The sequence below is a fragment of the Xenopus tropicalis genome, chromosome 6 (assembly GCF_000004195.4).
Source record: "Xenopus tropicalis strain Nigerian chromosome 6, UCB_Xtro_10.0, whole genome shotgun sequence".
In the NCBI taxonomy this organism is placed as follows: Eukaryota; Metazoa; Chordata; class Amphibia; order Anura; family Pipidae; genus Xenopus; species Xenopus tropicalis.
This window is the reverse complement of record NC_030682.2, coordinates 71,466,851-71,488,660: the sequence shown is the minus strand read 5'-3', so window position 1 is coordinate 71,488,660 and position 21,810 is coordinate 71,466,851. Positions and strand designations below refer to the sequence as shown.

The 21,810-nt window shown below is 39.9% G+C and overlaps 1 protein-coding gene across 6 annotated transcripts in view; it reads right to left on the bottom strand.

Annotated features, from left to right (window-relative positions):
• Positions 1 to 2,932: 2,932 nt before the first annotated feature.
• Positions 2,933 to 21,810, bottom strand: part of trio (trio Rho guanine nucleotide exchange factor) — a 308,906-nt gene continuing 290,028 nt past the window's right edge. For 3 of the 6 annotated variants that reach the window (XM_012964353.3, XM_012964354.3, XM_031903241.1), the window contains exons 50-57: positions 21,420 to 21,558; positions 20,777 to 20,804; positions 15,206 to 15,368; positions 13,230 to 13,351; positions 9,652 to 9,730; positions 9,285 to 9,485; positions 7,058 to 7,196; positions 2,933 to 4,592 (exon numbers count right to left, since the gene is read on the bottom strand). In XM_012964353.3, coding sequence (XP_012819807.1) covers positions 4,050 to 4,592; positions 7,058 to 7,196; positions 9,285 to 9,485; positions 9,652 to 9,730; positions 13,230 to 13,351; positions 15,206 to 15,368; positions 20,777 to 20,804; positions 21,420 to 21,558 — 1,414 coding nt within the window. In that variant the 3' untranslated portion in view covers positions 2,933 to 4,049. Of the gene's footprint in view, positions 4,593 to 7,057; positions 7,197 to 9,284; positions 9,486 to 9,651; positions 9,731 to 13,229; positions 13,352 to 15,205; positions 15,369 to 20,776; positions 20,805 to 21,419; positions 21,559 to 21,810 lie in introns of those variants that run through there. The other 3 variants (XM_012964355.3, NM_001129921.1, XR_001170948.3) reach the window with 3 other exon arrangements.

The following is a 21,810-nucleotide window of genomic DNA, read 5'->3' as shown; positions in this document are numbered from 1 at the left end:
CTTTGAGCATGTTAGTGTCACTGACACTTCAAACAGATTCCAGTACAATGACCCCCTGTGACAACTTTGAAGTACTGGATCATTACTACTGTAGAGATAGGTAAAGTGGGATCTACCGTAACTAGATTAGTAGTGAACACATTTGTTATTTGTGTTTTAATTTTATTAGGATATACTCCTTAAAGGAAAACTACACCCCCCCCCCCCCAGAATAAATACTCAACCAACAAATAGTTTATATTATGTAAAGTGACCTATCAAATAATCTTGCCAAACTGAAATATATATTTATCAGTAAATATTGCTCTTTTACATCATTTCCCTTGAGCCACCATTTAGTGATTGGCTGTGTGCTTCCTCAGAGATCAGCTGACAGAAAATAATGCAGCTCTAACTGTAACATGAAGTATGGGAAGCAAAAGACAAAACTCTGCCTATCCATTGGCTGATGAGGCCTAGCATTATGAGTGCCTTGGCTTGTTTGTGTGCACTGTGAATCCTATGATCCAAGGAGGCGGCCCGTAGTTCTTAAAATGCCAATTTTCTATGTAGGATTACCCAATAGTACATACTACTAACAAAGTATATTTATATGAAAATGGTTTCTTTAGATGAAGCAGGGTTTTACATATGAGCTTGTTTATGCAATACATTTTTATAGAGACCTACATTGTTTGGGGGTATAGTTTCCATTTAAGACTTCATTGTGCTGAAATTATATCTTTTTGGACCTTATTTATATTTAAGGTTGTGATTTTGCTGCATGTTTGTATTAATGTATTCTACTGTACAGCGCTGCTTACATAAGTAGCGCTTTATAAATAAAGATATACATACATAGATACATTTCACACTATTTGCAGCAAATAGTATTGTCTCAATGATTGCAGCTTGATTTATGAAATTGGTAACAAATAATGATGTCTTCTGAAGAAACATGCTAACATGCCATAGAATTCAATGTATGTATTTTTTTTCCATTATAGAGACAAAGCCATCTGAGAGTTTTAAAAAAATGCAGGGACAAAAACAGTAGCCACGTTTAGTCACAAATATTCAAATAGTTTTTTTTCCCCTTAAATAAAAAATACTTTGGTATTTTTAAAGACATATAAAGTGTTGTTTGTATTCCTCAAGATTTAGATGTGGAGAAATTAAAAAACTATAAAAGCTCACAGTGATAATATGTGATGTACACAATTTTGATATGAACACATGTAAGAAAAAAGCCGCAATACATTATAAATAAGTACAAACAGAAGTGATCAGTAATAATAGAGAGGCCTCAAATCCTGGATTCAAAGAACCAAATCCAAGCCTTAATTTGCACAATTCTGATACAGACAAATTATTAGTCCTGGCTGAACTGAATGTAAACCCTACATATGGGGGCCCATTCATTAAAGCACAATTTTTTTTTCAGAAATTTTTTTTTTCTAATTTATAGAACTTTTTGTAATGACCACGATAATATTGTTAAAATTGCACAACTTTTTTGTGGTTTTCGCTAACTTCCACAAAAAAGTAGTATTCTTCGCCAAGACTACGACTATTTCGAAATTCATGCAAGCTTTGGTATTGTGACTATGTTTTGGCCAGGTTGCCAAGTGCCATTGAATCCTATGGAAAGTTTCCAAAATCACAAATTGAAGTTTCAAAGCCAGAAAGGTTTTTGCTACGTTTACGATCGTTCGGCTCCAAAAAATTTTGTGACTTTCGGATCGCAACCACGATATTTTCATATGACCGGGAAAAGAATTTTCGTGACATTTTCCGAACATCAGAAATTATCGTGGTTACTCAGAATTTTTTTCCAGTCGTGCTTTTAACCACCAAAAATTTGTGCTTTAATGAATGGGCCCCATGATGCGAATTTGGACCATGAATAAGAAAGGTGACAAATATGTTTATGCAAATTAGGGGGTTGGGATTCCGTCAGATTCTGTATTTAACTATTAAGTACTTACTAAGATGATACACAAAAATTTGTGTGTATTTAAAGTGGTTTTTAATAATTTATTAAATAATGATGTGGTAAACAATAAGCTTTAGAAATCCTTCCTGTGATTACATATACTTTATAGATTGTAAACTAAATGTTTACCTTCTATTACAAAGCTATTGGCAAGGGCATTTTGATAAAAGGGAATGGATAATGCTATAGCTGGGTCATCCATTTATAATAGAGGCAGCACAGAAACTTTCAAGCATGTATAAATGCAAACATCCAGAGAAGAAATGTGAAATACACTTACAATCAGTGATCTGCCATTTTATTTTATTTTGATTAGTGTATACTTTGACAATAGCAAAGTTAATTTCTGTTTTGAAGAATATAATATATGACATCACATTCACCTGTAGGCAACTAAGGCCTCATAAATGTGTTTAGATGCAGTTGCATTCCATCTAAATAACTCTATATAAAATTGGATGTTTGTAGCTGCAAGTTCTCAGGTTCCCTGCAAGCACTAATATTAACTTTTGGCTGACAACCTACCAATGCAATTTCAAGCCAAGTCTTTGGATGTGAGAGCCCTAGGAGCATGTGCATCCCGATCCAATTTTTTATGAGCAGTCAGATCAACTGGAAAATATATGAAACACAAATGCACATAGGGGCTTAATTTTGGCTGACACTTTAGTGTAGAGCAGATAACCAACTGTAATTACAAAATATAAAGGTTATTACCATTGAAAAGCAGAGTTTGTTCAGCACAGTACTTAACTATAGTAAAATACAGTAAACAGTTTCAGACTTCATGCAAGATGATTTAGGCAATGCTAGCTAAAGCCAACTGTCTAGCTGTTACGCTTTTCTATTCCTTAAAAAAGCCACCCTTAATCACACATTTGTAGTTTCCTTTCCACATTAGACACCTAGTAGTAATCTACTAGGCACTAAGAAAACGATAAAAATTGCAGAAGCGTGTGCTTTTTTTTGTATATTTATTACAGTTACAACATAGTTTTTCATAAATAGTTGCATAAAATGTTAAAGCCACAACATTGCACATGATATGAAAAATAAAAACCTAAAAAAAACCTATAATCCAATGACTGCATTTACAGCATTTTCATACTTCTCTGAACCCCTCGGCTGATGAGGATTACATCTTTACCTATACACAGCATGAACTATATTCTCTATTAGTATTTTTGCCGTTATTCCTTCATGTAGGAAAAATAGCAACGCAGAATATAAACCTCTTAGTTGCTAATGACTGGTGGGACTCACTTGTGCTGCAGCAAAAATTTGGCAACTTATTGCAAGTCTATGACATTGCAACCAGTCCCAGTTTATCATTAACATTCATGCACCAAATTACTGAACTGCTTAGGGGCTGAAAGCATACTAGTGTGGAACCAGAGTAATTTATTTATTTACATGTAAGGCTTATATGGAAATTCTTCCATTCTACTGTATGCACAACTTTGACACTTGGATTTACAACAAAGAAAACCAGTGCAATTTAAGGTGAGGCTAAGCTGCTGAAATGCAAAATGACCAAGTGAAAATCAAATCTGATAAAGATTGTGTATCTCAATATTGCAATCATTTAAATCTTCATAGCTTCAATACAGCCCAGTGTTCATATGGGGAATAAATTATTTATTTGTGAAAAAAACATAAAAGTACTACTGTGGAGGGAAGGGCAAATCTTTAAAACTTTAAGAGTTTAAGAGACTGCAAAATGCTTTACTTGATCATTTAAAAATAGTATTTTTTGTTCTCTTGCTTTTTCTATTTATTTTTTTTTTCTTTTTCACATTTTTTTCAGAAACCTGAATAAAATACTGTAACAGCAGGGCTGTAGTTTGTCCTTTTTTTTAAAGCAGAGTACAAAATCTTCTCCACCTCACCAAACATACCATAGCTGGAATTTTTTGAATCCTAAAATTATAGTTGAACATAATTCAACTTTGCACGATATACAATAGTTCCAGTTTGTTTTCTCAGGAATAATTTCAACCAATGAAAAACGGATTGGAAGAAAATTAATTTTTCTCTGTAAGCAGACAGGTGAAAGAGAATGAGAACTTTCCTTCTAAATTCTGGGTAAAAGGCGACTCTGAAGGAAGTTTTTAATGCTACCAATGGGTCGAACATCATTCTGGTGTTTACGGCGTTCAATAAACGAGGTCAGTCTTGACATGTCTAATGTGCCACTACGTTTGTGCTGGCCTGGCTGCAACCACTGTTCCTTTAGACATACAGCAGCAGAAGGGCGCTTTGTCTGGTCACCCTGCAGTAAGAAACATACAAATTCTTTGGCCTTCTGACTTACTCCCTTAAAGTAGTCATCGGGAAAACTAAAGTCTAGTCGGCAAATGTTCAGGCATGTCTCTTCAACACTTTCATCAAGGAAAGGAGAGACGCCACTGAGAAGGACATAAGTAAGAACTCCAATACTCCATATATCAGAGGTAAGGGAGACAGGATTCCCAAGGATGATCTCTGGAGCGGCAAACTCTGCACTGCCCAACAATTGGTGAATGTAGTAAGTGGTATTAAGCTGAACAGCATCGCCAAAGTCTGACAGTTTTATAGTTGGTTTGGTTAGGCTCTGATCCACAAGAATGTTCTCAGGCTAGTAAATGATAAAAACAAAAAAAGATAGCTTTATGGTTGAATAAAAGTGTTAGTGTCGAGGTTGGTAAAATGTGCTTTAAAAGCATTTAAGTTAGCTGGGACAGCAGAAACTTTCATCAGGTACAAGGAAGCATATAAAGCATAAAAAAGCACAAAAAGCTATCAGGCAAGCTAAAATAAAGATGGGAAAGGGTATTGCAACAAGGAGTGAAAGGAATCCAAATTATTTTTTAAATATGTAAACAGTAAAAAAAAAATAAAGCAAGAAGGGGTGGGACCCTTATTATCACAGGGGGGTCAGTCTTATTTTCCATCTGTCTACACAAATGTGGAGCCAGCTAAAATTTCCCTTTTAATAGACCCAATTCTAGTAATATGACTACTGATGCATGAAAAAGAGACTTGAACATGTTATGGTAAACAAGGGTCCAGGACCAGATGGTATTTATCCCAGGATAGTAAATGAGCTTATCTCTGTGATTGTCAAACCTTCATTTTAATTTTTCTGGATCATAGAGACTAGTGAATTGCTAATGTGCTGCTGCTATTCGAAAAGTGATCCCATTCTCAGCCTGAAAACTACAGGCTTGTTAGTCTGACATCAGTGGTAGGAAAGCTTTTGGAAAGGGTAATAAGGCATAGGATACTTGAATACATTGCAAATCACAATACTATAAGTTTGTGCCAGCATGGTTTTATGCATAACAGATCTTGCCAGACTCATTTAATTGCCTTTTATGAAGTGGTGAGCAGGAACCTTGACTTTGCTAAAGCATTTGATATAGTACTGCACAGAAAGTTAATGATAAAATTGAGAAATATTGGCCTAGAACATAATGTTTGTACAGTGAAACCTCAATTTTACATCCACTGATTTTAAGTTTACCTACATTTTACACCATTGTTTTGTGGTCCCACTAATATATAATACATAATAAACGTCCCCGTTTTTACATTTTCCCAGATTTTGCTCCATTTTTTCCTGGTCCCCTGAAAAACTTAAAAGGGGGGTACTACTGTAATTGGATAGAGAACTGGCTGAAGGATAGATTAAAAGAGTGATGGTAAATGAAACATTTTCTAATTGGGCTAGTGTTGTTAGTGGAGTACCACAGGGGTCAGTCCTTGGTTCTTTGCTTTTTAACTTATTTATTAATGGCCTGGGCATACAAAGGCATTGTGCAAAACTATTAGTTCAATGCTGGATGCTGCTACTTGAGTGATTTGACAAAATTAGAAATTGGAGCAGCAAAATGGAAAATTAGGTTCAATGTTGAAAAGTGCAAAGTTATGCACTTTGGCAGAAATAATATAAATGTGGTTATACACCAAATGGTAGTATGTTGGGGGTATCCTTAATTGAGAAGGATCTGGGGATTTTTGTAGATAAGTTGTCTAGTTTCAGGCAATATCATTCAGTAGCTACTAAAGCAAATAAAGTGCTGTCTTGCATAAAAAAGGGCATTGACACAAGGGATGAAAACATAATTTTGTTGCTTTATAGGTCGCTTGTAAGGCCTCTCCTTGAGTATGCAGTGCAGTTTTGGGCTCCAGTTCTTAAGAAGCATATTAATGAGCTGGAAAGAGTACAGAGACGTGCAACTAAACTGGTAAAGGGGATGGAAGATTTAAACTATGAGGTTAGATTGTCAAGGTTGGGGTTGGGGTTTTTCAACCAAACTTAACTATGTAACTTAAATAGCTTAGCCTTAGGTCAATATATTAATTATATAATTAAGAATTACCCTTATTTTGCACAGGAAGAAACCTTGAGAACCTTGTGTGGTATTATCTGGACAGTATCCACGATCTTTAACAAGGGATGCCCACTCCCTTTCCCTCATTGTCTCTACTGCGCATGTGTCCTTCTGTGTCTCCCCCCCAGCTCACACACCAACTCGTCCAGCTCAACTCGGCCTCACCACCCCCTGCTTCGCTTGCCTCTTCCCCCCCCGCACCTGCCTGCCGGCTGCGCCCTCTTGTCACCAACACCCCCCCTGCTCCAGTCCCCGCTTGCCTCTGCCCCCCCCAGCACCTGCCAGCTGGCTGTGTCCTCTTGTCACAACCGCACCACCCCCCCCTCCCGCTCTGCTCCTCTCCCCCCCCCCCCCCCCCCAGCACCTGCCTGCTGGCTGCGTCCTCTTGGTATGGCCCCAGCTGCCGCTGCAGTCACTGTTTATAAGGGTGGCGGCCGCCATGGCAACCAGACGCTAAGGGGAGCGCTCCTGCTTGTGCAAATGCGCTGCCTACAGTCCTGGTCGCAGTGTCTGAGCAGGAGCGTTGCATTATGGGAATATTCTCTACCCAGCTCAGCATTTTTTCTTCCTGTTTGGCTTCTGATCATCTGAACTACTGAAATATGGGGAGACTTAAGGGCACTATTGAGACAACTGAAGATATGCCTGCATTTTGAGATTAACTCTTTACTAGCCTTTCCGTCTCCTTTAAAAGCTGCTAACTCACCTTTAGGTCCAGATGTGCTATTCTGCAATTATGAAGATACTGCAGGGCCTCCAGCACCTCTCTCATATATGAGGTGATCTTTTCTTCTGTAAGGTTTCCCCACTGTACCACATATTCTAACAAACATCCCTGATCAGCTCTGTGCAAAAACAGCAAAGACAGAAATAGCTTAAAGAATTTGGTAAGTTAACAACCCAAATATAGTACTCAACCCAACTAAAACATAGTATTTATAACTTTCTAGGGTATTATTCTTATTCAAATACAGGTATGGGATCCATTATCTGGAAACCCGTTTTCCAGAAAGCTCTGGAAGGCCATCTCCCACAGACTTAATTTAAGCAAATAATACTAATTTTGAAAAATTATATCCTTTATTCTCTATAATAATAAAACAGTGTTTGTAGTTTATCTAAGCAGCCGCCCTATATTTTTATCTTTCTTTCTATTAAGAACATTGGCATTGAGTATCATTTTTATCACTTATGCACACAGCTTAGAAGGAATATTGGCTCAAACAGCCAACACATGATTTTCACACAACTGCTGTCTGGGAGTGTGTCCTGCAACAATAGCATTGTTACACTGACTTAACTGAGATCACCCCAACTCCCTGCACAGCTGCAAAAAATTCTCACACTTGCGATTCCAGCCTGGTTCTTAGTGAAACAAATGGCGGTTGCAAAAAAGGCCAACATAGGATATCGGCATAAAGTTGGCCATACACACATTTTTTAGGCTTTTCGGATGCTGTGTGGGTGCCGAATTATCGTCCTTATAATTTTTGTACCATGGCGGTCACTTGTTTAGTCGATTGGGCAGGTTAGAAAATTTCGGTCTGATAACAATAAAATCTGTGCAAGTGCTGTGTATTGGACGATATCCTTGGGGGTCGTACAATTAGTGTCTGCCGACTATTTCATGTTTATAACATCCTCAGATTTGTATTTTATAGGCTTTTCCTACAACGTCAGTCTGAATGTTAGTTTCAAACCATTGCATTTGAACGTATGACAGATATCTGAACGTTTATCGGAAGAAGACTAAAATATACTTGATGGGGTATTGTTTAGACAACATATAAGAAATGGATAAACATCTAAATTAAAGCAATATATAATAATAATTTCTTATAGAAATAGTTACAGATATTTTTGTTTATTACTGGTATGATACTGGTAACAAAAGATGTGACTGGATATGAGGAGTGAAGGACAGGGCAGAATCGAGAATAACGCCAAGGCATCGGGCTTGGGAAGATGGGGTGATAGTAGAACTGGTAACTGGGATATATACCTCAGGGACATTATGGGTGCTGGATGAAAAGAGAACCAATTTAGTCTTAAAGAGGTTTCATTTAAGGTAACATTGGGACATCCTAGTAGAGATAGCAGACAGACAGGAAGAGACGCGAGTTAGGAGCTCTGGATCGAGATTAGGAGAGAATATAGATCTGAGTATCATCAATATAGGGGTGGTATTGAATTGATTTGTTTTCCACAGGCGGAAGTGTAGAGAGAAAATAATAAAGGGTCCAGGACAGAGCTTTGGGAACCTCAGTAGAAAGAGGTAAGGGATTGTAAGAGACACTGAAGGAGCAATCTGAGAGATAAGATGAAAACCAGCACAGGGCAGCACAAAGGCCAAGGGAGTGGAGGGACTGGAGGAGAAAAGGGTGATCCATCAGTACCATTTTAGTTTCCACTCGAATCTATATAATGAAATATACTAAGTAACATACTATGGCAGCGATCCCCAACTAGATGCGTGAGCAATGTGTTGCTAGTCACACCTTGGATGTTGCTCCCAGTGGCCCCAAAACGGGTGCTTATTTTTAAATTCCTGGCTTTGAAAAAGTTTTCATTGCATAAAAACCAGGTGTACTGCCAAGCAGAGCCTTCTATAGGCTGCTAGTCCATCTAGGGACACCAAATTTCTAATTACAGCCCCTGGAGCTTTTTCATGCTTGTGTTGCTCCCCAGCCCTTTAATTCTATGGCTTACAGGTAAAAAAGTTTGGGAACCCCTGAACTTTTTCAGCAATAAGCTGTGCTATTGCCTGTTATTTTTCAGCTGAAAGTAAACAAGACTTACAAATCAGCAATAGTTTTTGAATAATAACAGAGTGTGGTATTTCTTGTTATTTAGAATAAAGGATGTGAAAAAAATAGATGGAAGGGGGAGAGCAGCTGGCTGAAGTACTAGAAATGTATTAACTTGTCACTTACATCTCAAGTACTAAGACATAGCTTGCTGGTGTCTCAAAAGTGTCAAGAAGGCTGATCAGTTGTGGGTGCTGAAGGCTCTGCAGAATTCCAAGTTCATGGGTAACCTGGTCTCTTTTCATCAACTTCTTGTTAACAAATTTGGTGGCTACTATGCGTCTTGTAACTCTTTGTTCACATTTTTTCACGACAGAAAACCTGCCCCTGTAAAAGTAACAAATAAGTAAACCCTTTATCTAAGTTTCATATAATTTACCTGTCCTATATACACAAACTATAGTACTATAGAAACACTTGTTCCATGAACAGTTATTTTCATATATTTACTATAAAGAAATAATTGGAAAATAAAAACAGTTGTTAATAGTACCTGCCAAGTTCAGCCACTTCACTATAAGCAATGTCGAAGTTTTCTTTCCAGATTACTCTCAGTCCATCACTCCATGAACCTGTTATGCGGTAAGAAAATAATTTTAAACAGGATTCAGATTTTTATAAACAATCAATCAATCAATCCCTCTTTTCTTTCCCTTCTCTTACAACATGGTATAATTGATCATATGCATATTACTGATATTGACTCCCACAATGTTTATTTTTTCTGATTCTTACTCTGTTTCCTTTGTATTTGAAAATTAATAAAAACCATCAGAAAAAAACAGAAAAAAACCATCTAGGATTTCTAAAAATTCAGTATAACACAAGCTTATAGTTTACTATACCAGTGTAATTTGTAAGGGAATTTATAGAGTAAAAAAAAAAAAAAAAAAAGCAAGTACTGGTCATGTAGCAAACAGGCTGCATACAGCAGTTCTGTTCAACCATATTTCCTTTATTTCTGTTAATAAAATGCACCTTTAACTGGGAATACTGGATAGTAGTCACTGCCCCGCGAAGCTTATCAGCCTGTGTATTAGGCCCTCAGGCAGCCCAATTGATATCTGGCCTACAATTGGTCAGATATCAAACAAGCCGCATTAAAAAAAACCCATCAGGATGAGGACCACATTGGTGCGTTGATGTGATCCTCGCTCCGATGGCATTTATCCCCTCAATGTGATCCGATCATTTGGCTTGAGGGTCTAGCGCAGGGGTAGGGAACCTATGGCTCGGGAGCCAGATGTGGCTCTTTTGATGGCTGCGTCTGGCTCGCTGCCAAATCTTTAATAAAAAAACGGGGGTGTGGCCTGCGCACGGCAGATAGAAGTCGTGTTCTAAACCTTACATGTCTTCTATCCGCCGAGCGCAGGCCACGCTCTCCCCTGCATCGCCTCCAGGATCCTTGGGACCCCCCCCTACCTTGCCCCGCAGCATCCGCGGCCAAACATATTGTATGGCTCTCACGGAATTACATTTTAAAATATGTGGTGTTTATGGCTCTCTCAGCCAAAAAGGTTCCCGACCCCTGGTCTAGCGTTTGGATAAATCCGATAAAGCCTACCTTGAGGTGGCAATATCAGGGAAAGATCCACGAAACAGATTAGATCATTTATTTAATTCAAATTAAAGGGGAAAACATTTAGTAAGAGAAAACAAAAGATACCCTATAGAAGGGTCAAGCCCTATTTAATTGAGGAAATCTTTTTAATATAAAAGGCAACACTTTATTGATATACAAAACCTAAAAAATCACCTCTTTAAAAACATTTGAAAAGAGCGATGTATCCCTAGTTCCTACCTTAAACAACATTGTAATATTACTATAGGCACCATATATATAGCTGGACTGAATGCGTCAATACACTACCACACACATCACACACAGATGTACCGAGTACTCACATCTCAAACCAAACACTACACTCACCAAAAAAAAATGGCTGAATCATCTACCTCCTGCTTTATCTAATGTAAACTTACCTTGTCACTTGACATTTATGTATGATTTTGGGGGAGTATAGTGTATGGTGTGTGAGTACTGTGTGTAATAGGTGTGTGTGGTGGTGTACTGATATTCAGTCCAGAAACATATATGCTTTATACAGATATATATATATATATATATATATACACCTGTATAAAGCATATATGTTGTGCCATATTTTCTCCACTTGATGATGACTGTCTTCACTGTGTTCCATGGTATATCTAATGCCTTGGAAATTCTTTTGTACCTTCTCCTGACTGATATCTTTTAACAATGAGATCCCTCTGATGCTTTGGAAGCTCTCTATGGACCATGGCTTTTACTGTGGGATCTGACTAAAAAAATGTCAGGAAAGACCAACTAGAGCAGCTGAACTTTATTTGGGGTTAATCAGAGGCACATTAAATGATGGCAGGTGTATGCTGGCTCCTATTTAACATGATTTTGAAAGTGATTGCTTAATTCTAAACACAGCTACATTCCGAGTTAGAAGAGGGTGCACACACTTATGCAACCACATTATTTTAGTTTTTTTGGTTTTCTTCCCTCCAACTAAAATATTTCAGTTTGTTTTTCAATTGAGTGGTACAGTTTATAGGTCACATTAAAGGTGGAAAAAGTTCTGAAATGATTTATCTTTGTCTCATTTTTGTACAGCACAGGAACCTGAAATTTTACCAGGGGTGTGTAGACTTTTTATATCCACTGTACATGTTAGGTAGCATCAGTAAGTTACTGGACGTATTTCTGTCTTTTGCTTTAAAGGAGAAGGAAAGGCTAATAAAGAGTTAATCTCAAGCTGCAGGCATACCTTCAGTTATCTCAATAGTGCCCTTAAGTCTCCCCATATTTCACCTGTTCAGAAGATCAGAAGCCAAACAGGAAAAAAAAACGCTGAGCAGTGTAGAGAAGATTCCCATAATGCATCGCTGCTTCCCAGACTTGGCGACTTGTTACTGCAGGCGCGCATGCGCACAAAGCAGGAGCGTCTGGTTGCCATGGCGACGCAGCGACGAGAACTCTGTGACATGCAGGTGTGGGAAGCGGCGGAGGGTTTGTAGCAGGAGCGGGGGGTTTGTGGCAGCATGGCAGGAGTGGGGGGTGGGTTTGTGGCAGCATGGCAGGAGGGGGGGTTTGTGTCAGCATGGCAGGAGTGGGGAGCAGTGGGGTTTGTGGCAGCATCATGGCAGGAGCGGGGAGCAGCATGGCAGGAGCGGGGGGTTTGTGTCAGCATGGCAGGAGCAGTGAGCATCACGGCAGGAGCGGGAGCGGCGGGGAAGGGGGATGGGTGAGTGACAGATACGAGTAGCCGGCAGATATGGCAGTAGTATGGCAGATACGAGTAGCCGGCGACGGGGGGGGGGGGGTTGGGGCGGTGCTGCCGGATGATCTGTGACATGCTGTGGGGGGGGGTTGTGGCAGGTGAGAGCGGTGAACGGTGGGGGGGGGGCGGAGGACACTTTGTGACATGCTCTGGGGTGGGGGGGGGGCACTCTGTGACATGCTGGACAAGATGGCGGCGCCGTTCACTGAAACAAGTATGTAGGTTCTAGTAATTGTATCTCTGTAAAATCTTTCATTAGGCAGGCTAGAAATATAGCATTTTTACACAGCAATAGTAGTACTATTTAATAATGTGCTTCATAGATTTTGACTTTCCTTGTCCTTTAACACTTCTTCCTGCTACAGTTAGCAGGTTATCAAGGGCAATATATTTTTAATACATATCCCAGTTTGGTAAAATTATTTAATATGCTACTTAATATGATATAAACTGCTAGTTAAGTATACATTCTGGTGGTGCAGTTTTCCTTTATACGTTATGTACTTTTACAGAAGTAAGAATGTTTTAACTTCTGTATTTCAATAAAGCTGTGCCTTTTATATTAAATAGATTTCCTGCATTGAATTTGCTCAACTGAATGGGGCTTAACCCACATGAGCTTTTCACCCATGGTGGTTTATAGTAGACTTTCAACGTAATATTTTTGCATGAACAAATTAAAATAATTAAAATAAATAACTCAGCAAATAATATATAAGGGATGAACATTATGGTTTAGATTTTGTTCAGCACTAACCTAACACTCTAAGATTGGAGGAAGCGGATACTGAACCCAAGTCATTTGTTGCAATGCAGGTGTATATACCATCATCCTCAGTGGTCACACCAACTATTTTTAGAGTTGCTTCTCCAAGATCACTGGTAATCAAAAAAGATCAGAAATTATGCCAACTGTAAATTTTATCATCATTTCAATTCAGAAGTATAAAACAAAGCTAAACTAATGTAAGGCTGGTATACTCTTTAACCAACACAAGACTACCTAGAATTTTTTACATTAACAGAAAACTTTCTAACAAAGCAAATAAAGTTTTCTAATGTAACATGCCCTTTAACACACTGTACAATGTAGATTATGTTATGAAAGCTTTAGCACATACAGATGCAGCCAAGATCCCTTACCATGTTGTTCTGTTATGTCTCTAATTGGTTATCCAGGTAACACAAGGAAAAAAAAAATACCAAAAATTACTACCAGGCGGTACATGATCTATGGCAGGGCTGTTCATATGGTGGCCCGTGGCCCCCCTCTGTTTGGACCCCCCTCTGTTTGGCCCCTCACCTGTCTGGCTGCTCTGACTGCTTACCTTTGTGTAAGATTTAAATGGTATCAGGACTGAGATTAATTGGCCCCCTGCATGGTTCACACCTCATATTCAGGCTGTAAACCCCTGTATTGTTTAAACATGTAATCCCCTGTACTGTTCACACCTTTTAATCCCTGCATTTTTCACCCCCTGCTTTGTTCACACCTTAGGCTCAGACTGTAAGCACCCACATTGTTCTACTGTTCACACCTCAGACTTTGTGTCCACTGTGTGTGCCATACTCTGCCTGACCTATGCTGCCTGTGTGTGCCATACACACAGGCAGCATAGGGCAGGCAGAGTATGGCATACACAGGCAGCATAAGGGAGGCAGAGAGCATAGGATAGGCATTGGCAGGGTAGGGCAGGGAGAGTATGGCACACACAGGCAGCATAGAACAGGCCTATGATGCCAGTGTGTGCCATACTCTGCCTGCCCTATGCTGCCTGTGGAAGGTGAACCTGAAAGTTTGTTAGCATTTGGAAATAGTTATTATATGGTTCCTAAGGTGTGTAATTATATGCTGGGGGTTGCTGTACTATCTACAGGGGAAGAGGAGGCATTTTGATTTAAGGGTATGTCTTAATATGACACAATATAATTACTTCATATATGAAAGAAGGGTGATATCCCTACACCAACCATTTGGATTTTTGCTGTGCTACCAACATTAATGTGGGTATGGTCTTAAAAGCTCTTGTAATAACATGGGTGTGGTTTAAAGTGGGTGCGGTTTAAAAAAAGTGGAATGGTCAAAACTGGCTTATTCCGGCCCTCAGTACCACAGAAGTTGGATAGCACCACATAGTACCACAGAAGTTTTGCTGGCAAACTTTCGGGATTGGCGCCTTCCCAGTAGAGGTTTGGAGTTCAGTTCCTTAAGCTAACCAATGCTTTCTCCTTCAGCTTTAATTTTTTCTGCTAGACTATGATCCCTTTTGTTTTTTTCCTTTCACTCCACATATTCTTATTGGCAGAACAAAACAGTACAAATTTCAGAACTGTTCCTTCAAAAACATATGGTGGCAAAATAAAGACAAGAGAAAGTAAAGTGGTGCAAAAAACATAATAAAATGCTGATTTTAATATTGATTAGAGACAGTAGAATTTTGGTTGGAAAAGGAAATTGAACCACCAACCTTTACGCTGCTGCCATATGCTTATCCCATTAGGCCATTTGAGATAATGTTACCACTAAGGCTTTGAAACAACCTTCATGTTCAGCCTTGGCCCATCACAAAAAAGCATTTTAGGCAATGTGCTGAAAAAAAATTGCACTCTAGCACCATCTAGAGACAGGACACATACAACTTGCTGGCTGTATCTGTATCTGTAAAGGTTATGACATTCTATATGTATAGAGACTGTTAAGTAACACCAATTTCCATCTGCTTTTCGGTATACCTGTAGGATATACTGTAGTGTCCATCGTTGCTCAAAGTATTATGGTCGGGACCTTTCCATGTAATGGATGCCTTGGGGCGACCACAAACTTTGCATCGAATAATCACAGTCTCTCCTGTGTCACATGTAACCTCGTTCAGTGGTACAATAAACTCTGGAGGAGCTAAAAGGAAGGGGGAAAATAGAAAAAATATTGACATACTAATAACACACCAAATGAATGTTTTTTCTTCTTCGTCCTTTCCATGTCAGTATGCATAGGGCAGTATTGCCCCTCCCAGCCAGGAGGTTGGACCTATACCAAAGCCAATCAAAATTAGTCCTTACCTATAAGACCACGTGACTTCCTCCTCACCACTGTTATTTTTTGTCCTACTGGACAGGAGGTAGGATCTCCCTCCTTACCGGTTTGTGATTCTAGGAAGTGTTTTCACAGTTTTGATTTTTCTTTTGTTTTCATTTTATTTATTTTTTACATCTGTGTATACATAGAGGGATGATTCCCAGGTAATGGAGAAGATTTTACCTGATGTTAAGTAAGCAAACTGTCACCTATTGAAAAGAAATGCAGGTTTGGGCATACCCATGGTGCTAGCCTTGTGCTAAAATAGCCCCCCTGCTCTATTCCCATGTATGCACAGTATGCAAACAGGTGCTTAGTGGGAAGGTGTGGGTATTTCCACATTCCTGCCTGTGATCAATTGAGTCTCCTTTTTCCTATGGTGTTTTTGATATTGGACTAAAAGGCAATGGGTATGGATATGGGCTAGTGATAACAAAGCCTGATTCTGGCGAGTATGAATCTTCAGTCTCCACTTTGTGAAATGCTCGGTGCACTGAGAAGCCTGCATACTAATGAACTAATTATGTCCCTCAGCTGAAGGCTGTCTGGGTTCTTGTGGGAGTTCCCATCCTGCTGACTACTCACTGCTATCTGGTAAGGTGTATGTGCTCCTTTAGGGCACTTTGCTATTGATGTTTTATATCTTTAGTGTTTTTACTGTAAGCCACCAGGTATGGGTGCTCATTGCACCAGGTGCTTCCAAGACTGCCTGGGAATTGCACTGCTGTAGCAGTATGGTATCTCCTTCCTTTCTCACAGGGAGTCTGCACCTAATAACCAACCTTTCTTCAGGTTTCTGAGTGAAGTTTGCGTTTTACTAATGAGCCAATATTATCTTGTAAGGTGCTTATATACTCTAGGGCTCGCGAGTCTTTTTCAGCGATTTCGGGAAATCACGCCGCCGCGTGTGCCATCCCGCCGGCGACTTACATGTTCGCCGGTGGGATGGCGGGTCATGGCAACTCGGGGAGATTAGTCGCCCGTGAACAGGGAGTTTTGTCGCGGGCGACTAATCTCCCCGTGTGCCAGAGCCCTAAAGTGTCTTGTGAGCCCACTGTGCAGACACAGCAGGAATGGGAGCTCATTATTATACCAGGTGCGTCCAGACTGGCTGTGAGTTGCACTGCTGTAGCAGTATGGTATCTCCTGCACCCAGTGTCGGACCGAGGTGCCAGGGGCCCACCAGGAAACCTTAGACCACAAGCCCCTATTCTATTCACAACCTCTTTATTATCCAAGTCTCTTTTCCCTATCCTTAGCCTGGGTTGGTCATATGTATCATGCTTCGTTCTCAACATACTCTAGGGGCGTCTCTATTTTGATTAGAAAAACACTAAGATTTGAGTTATTACACTTACACACTGACTTCTACAGCCAATACATAATAATACACTGCAAAATCAACAACCAAAATCTGATTCTGGTTAATGTCTACATCCCACCCCCAACCCCCGTTCTGCAATTAATCTCCCAGAAAATTACAGTCCTCCCACCCGATCCAATATGCCTACTAGGAGACTTTAATGCTACGTTTCACCCTAAGTTGGATAGAACATCTGGAATAGATCCAGCAGCCCCACAGCTAACGAGATGGATGGAGGCCATGGGTATCCGTATCCTATGGAGAGATCGCCATCTGGGTGATAGACAATTCTCCTGCTATTCCATAGGCCATGCCACACTGTCAAGAATAGACCTAGCACTGGGCTCAATAGATTTTGCCCAATTAGTTCACAAGGTTGCCTACCTGCCCAGAGCACTTTCAGACCACTCCCCATTGTGGTTTAAATCCAACTAGGACCACCCTCAGGCCAGCGACTATGGCGATTAACCCCACTGTGGCTCACAAACCAAACGGTAGCTGACACCTGTACGAAAGAATATGGGGAGTTCTGGGAGACCAACAATGACACAGCATCCCTCCTGGTTGTGTGGGACACAGCTAAGGTGGTTGTCAGAGGCACCCTTATTGCCACAATTCAAGCAGCAAGAGAATCTAAAAAGACAGAGATTAAAGCTGACAGAGATTAAAGCTATTTAAAGCAGAACAGGCTCATTGTCATATGAAATCTAAAGACACCCAGGACTCCTTATCTAAGGCCCAAAGAGACCTAGACCTTTTGTTATCAGGTAACACTAGGAAAAAACTACTATACTCTAAACAACGGGGGTTTGAGCCTAGGCGATAAGAATAATAAAACGCATAGACAATCCACTCACAAAAGCAGAAATTGATGCAGTCATTGCAGACCTCCCAGCAAACAAAACTCCTGGCCAAGATGGCCTACCATCTGCCTGGTATAGACTACTGGCAGACCAGATATCCCCAAGCTACTCTTTTCCCACACAGAAATAGGGAATGACCATGCAATTGGCAAAAGCAATAGAAGCAATAGGACCCACTGGGAGTTTTCCTGGTATCCTGGTGGGCCAGTCCGTCACTGCACCTTATAACCAACCTTTCTCCAGGGTTCTGACTGGAGTTTGCATTTTGCCTACAAGCCAATTTTATCCTGTAGGGTGCTTCTTGCTGCTAGGGCTCCTTGCTATTGCTGTTTCATAGTTATAGATTTTCATTGTGAGTCGAATCTACTGTGCAGACACAGTAGGTATAGCAGCTCTTTATTTTCATCAGGGGCTTCCTGATTTAACTGGGGTTTCTGCTGTGGCAGTATTGTACCTTTTTCCTGCTTATTTTATTTCTGGCAGGCCCTGGTTTTGGTCTTTGGCTTAAAAGGCAGTTTTTTTCTACCAGGTATGAGCAGAGTTGTAGTTCAACAACTCCTTTTTCTTTTTGGTGTGTTTACAGGCATTTACTTCTTTACGTCTGCTAGCATGATAGGAGCCAACATTGGGAAATGTTTGATTGCTATGCGACTGTCATTTTGCATGACTGCTGGCTTGTGCTAATGGCCTTTCTCTCAGGGAGACTGGCCCTGGTTATGAACTTTGGCTCATAGGGATGCTGGCAATTGTACATGAGGCTGCCAGTTTTGTTGTGGTCCTTGGCGCAGGTGGCTGCTGGCCTTGGCGTATGTGGTGCAGGCATGTGGTTTGATAAGTGGCTTTGATATGGTCTTGGTTCATGTCATGGTGGGCCTTAGCGCTTGTGGCTGTCGACTTTGGATGCTTTTCTTGGTGTGTGTGTGTGGGTGCTTGTTTTTCACCTTGTATTCCACTCCTTACTAGCAATGGCTAGTTTGGGGACAGGTGCCTTTGCAGTTGCAGTAACTGAACAGTGCATCAGTGATTGCAGGTTTGAAGTTTTCTTGAAAATCAAGTATTGCAAGCACAGCGCTAGCTTATGTGCTATTGCTTGTGTGCTAGCTGTCTTTTACTCTGATGCTTTGTATGCGGGGATGGCAGCTGGTATGTCCACCAGTGCTTTGCTTGCGTGGTGTCCACTGGTTGTTGGCATGCATGGTATATGGCTCTGCTCTGATTTTCATGCAGGGTGGCTAGCTGGTGCATTGAGTATGGGTTGGCTGTTCCATGCATGATTTCCAGTTGTTTCCAGTCATGGTAGACTGGTTAGCTGATCTTCCATCTTCAGGTTGTGTACAGTTCCTGAACCTGGCCCTAACATTGCTGGTTTGGTAGCCTCTCAAAGTTGGTAGCTACAGTGAGTGGTAGGAAGTTTCAGCCTGTCATGCTCTGTTACATGCTTGGGTCCCTATCTTGGTTGTGCCATAGTGGGGGGCTTGATGGCTAGTGTGCCCTTTCGCTGGTGGTCAGTTTTCACTTGTACGTTGGATCAGATCTGTGCTTGGATTATCTTTTTCTGATCTGGTTGTTGTTGAGTTTGACAGCTGTCAACACCAATTTAAGCTGCTACTGGTGTGCTTTGGAGCTAGATTCTTGTGGATTGCAATTATTTTTCTAGGGCTACAGGCTAGTGCTAAGGATTGGGGGCACAGAGGCAGCACTAGTGGAAAATGCATCAGTGTTGTGGTTAACTGGCCTGTTTGTTGCTAGGCTGGTAACACCAGCGAGCTGCCCAGTGCCAGAGTTATGATTGTGGCTGTTAGTGGGCAGCTGTTTTGTCACTGCTTTCTTCTTGTTGGCAGAGGATCCTACCCAGCTGGGGTAGGATGTTTATGGCAACCATAGTGTGGAAATCCCTCTGGTCTCTGAAGGGATTCTTGTAGCAGGGAGTGGTCAGTTTATTCTTGTGATGCTTGATTTTTTGTTTAGCATCTGTTGATATTATTTTCACCCCTTATTGTTTAGGGGCATGGCTTGGTAAATCCCATGTGTACTGACATGGAAGGGACGAAGAAGAAAATGAGAATTTCACTTGCCTCTTATTGTAAATTCCATTTCTTCTAGTCCCGACAAGTCAGTACGGGGTTTCCCATCCCAATTATTTGGTTCTTGTACTGTTTGGCAAATGTATAACAGTGGTGAGGAGGAAGTCACATGGTCTTATAGGTAAGGACTAATTTTGATTGGCTTTAGTATAGGTCCTACCTCCTGGCTGAGAGGGGCAATACTGCCCTATGCGTACTGACATTTCGGGACTAGAAGAAATGAAACTTACTATAAGAGGTAAGTGAAATTCTTCTTATATTGTGTTCTTGTTTTCTGGAAAGCATAAATGGATGTGTACATGCATAATTACATGCTAAACAAAGTCTAACGACCAGTGTCCTAAAAAAATTGTTACACAGACAACAGAATTGTTATTAGGACTAATGGTTCATAGTAACTGTATATACTCAAATGGCAAACTAAAACTAATATGCATAATAATTTACTAAAGCAAGCAGTGGCAATTTAGAAGTTACCAGGAGTTATACTGTAAACTCATAAATTGATTAAAGTGTTACTCAGCTTTGCTTATATATATAGGCACAACATTATTCCCTCAGAGGATAATGTCACACACTTTGCTGTATTACTGAAAGCTTGCTTCCTGAGAGGTAAATTATACTCCTATAATCACAGCAGGCAAAGACAGACAAAGAAGACAAAGACAAAGAAGCAGACAAAGACAAGCCAGAAGAGATGGTTTTTGGATTTAAATTGTCACTAGTCATTTTGAGACATTAAGATATATTAATAAGGGAACTATTAGCTAGTGTGTTTTTGATGTTTTCGAGAAAAGGGCTATAGCTGACAAATCCACAAATGCTTATTTACTGCATTTTTATATTCTCCAGATATGAGAGCAGCTAAAGTAATACAGAAATTTTAAAAAGCCAGTTATGGTTATACATTGTACTTACCATCATAAATGTAGTTTGGATTCAGGAGCTGTACAGGAAAATATGAAAAAGAAAGCATATTCTAAAATATGTGTAATACACTGCATACTTGATAACTATTGCCTCCTAAAATGTTATTTACTTGTGGAATTAAAAAAAAATGTCAACAAATAACATTTTCTTACTATCATTTACATAGTGCCAGCAAATCAGGGTTATATTTAACAAAAAAGGGCTACATGCTTTAACCTTGCAGCTGGTACATGGTTAATGAATATGGAGCAAAAGAAAAGGTTGCTGGCTTTTTAAAAAAAAACAAAAAAAAAAACTGGTGGAATGTGAGGGAGTGGGGATTGGGGCGATTGGGGAGCAAAACATGGCATATCTTTCTGTATTTTAAATATCAGTTTTAAATATCAGATCTGGATATGCCAAGGCCTAACAAACAACAATAGAAGACTCATTTTAATACACGGTTACAAACCAAGTCAACACCCACAAGGTTTTGAGTCCTAAAATTAATTTGCCAAAGGGCCTATCAATTTGTATCTATGCCACAACAGCAAATAGAGTTGATACTGTCTGTATTTCCAATATGAATGAAGTACACAGAAGAAAAATAGTATACACATATTCAAAAATTTTTAAGAGCTGTGGCATTTACCTTAACTGATACCTTATTAGCTAGTCCTTCTCTTGATTTGCGATAACCATTCTCTAGTTTTGTGTCTCTGCTGCCATCTTTTTCCCTCTTCTCAGATTTCTTTCTTATTCTAAGGGCTGTATGCCAAGAAGAGGACTTCCTGTCAGAGAGGAAAGAATGTTCTACTCAGTATCATAATAGTTAGAGACAATTGCAGTGAAATAGAATTTGTTGTTAAATAAACTAATATTCTCATGTACATAACATAACTTGTAATACAACTGACAAAATTTACAGTAATCATAGTAAAAACTATGAAGTAAAACAAAAGATATATAGACCTTTATGACCCAATACCACCCAGTGCTTGTAGGGAATGACAGCAATGGCAGTTTCTGCCTGTTGCTGCTTA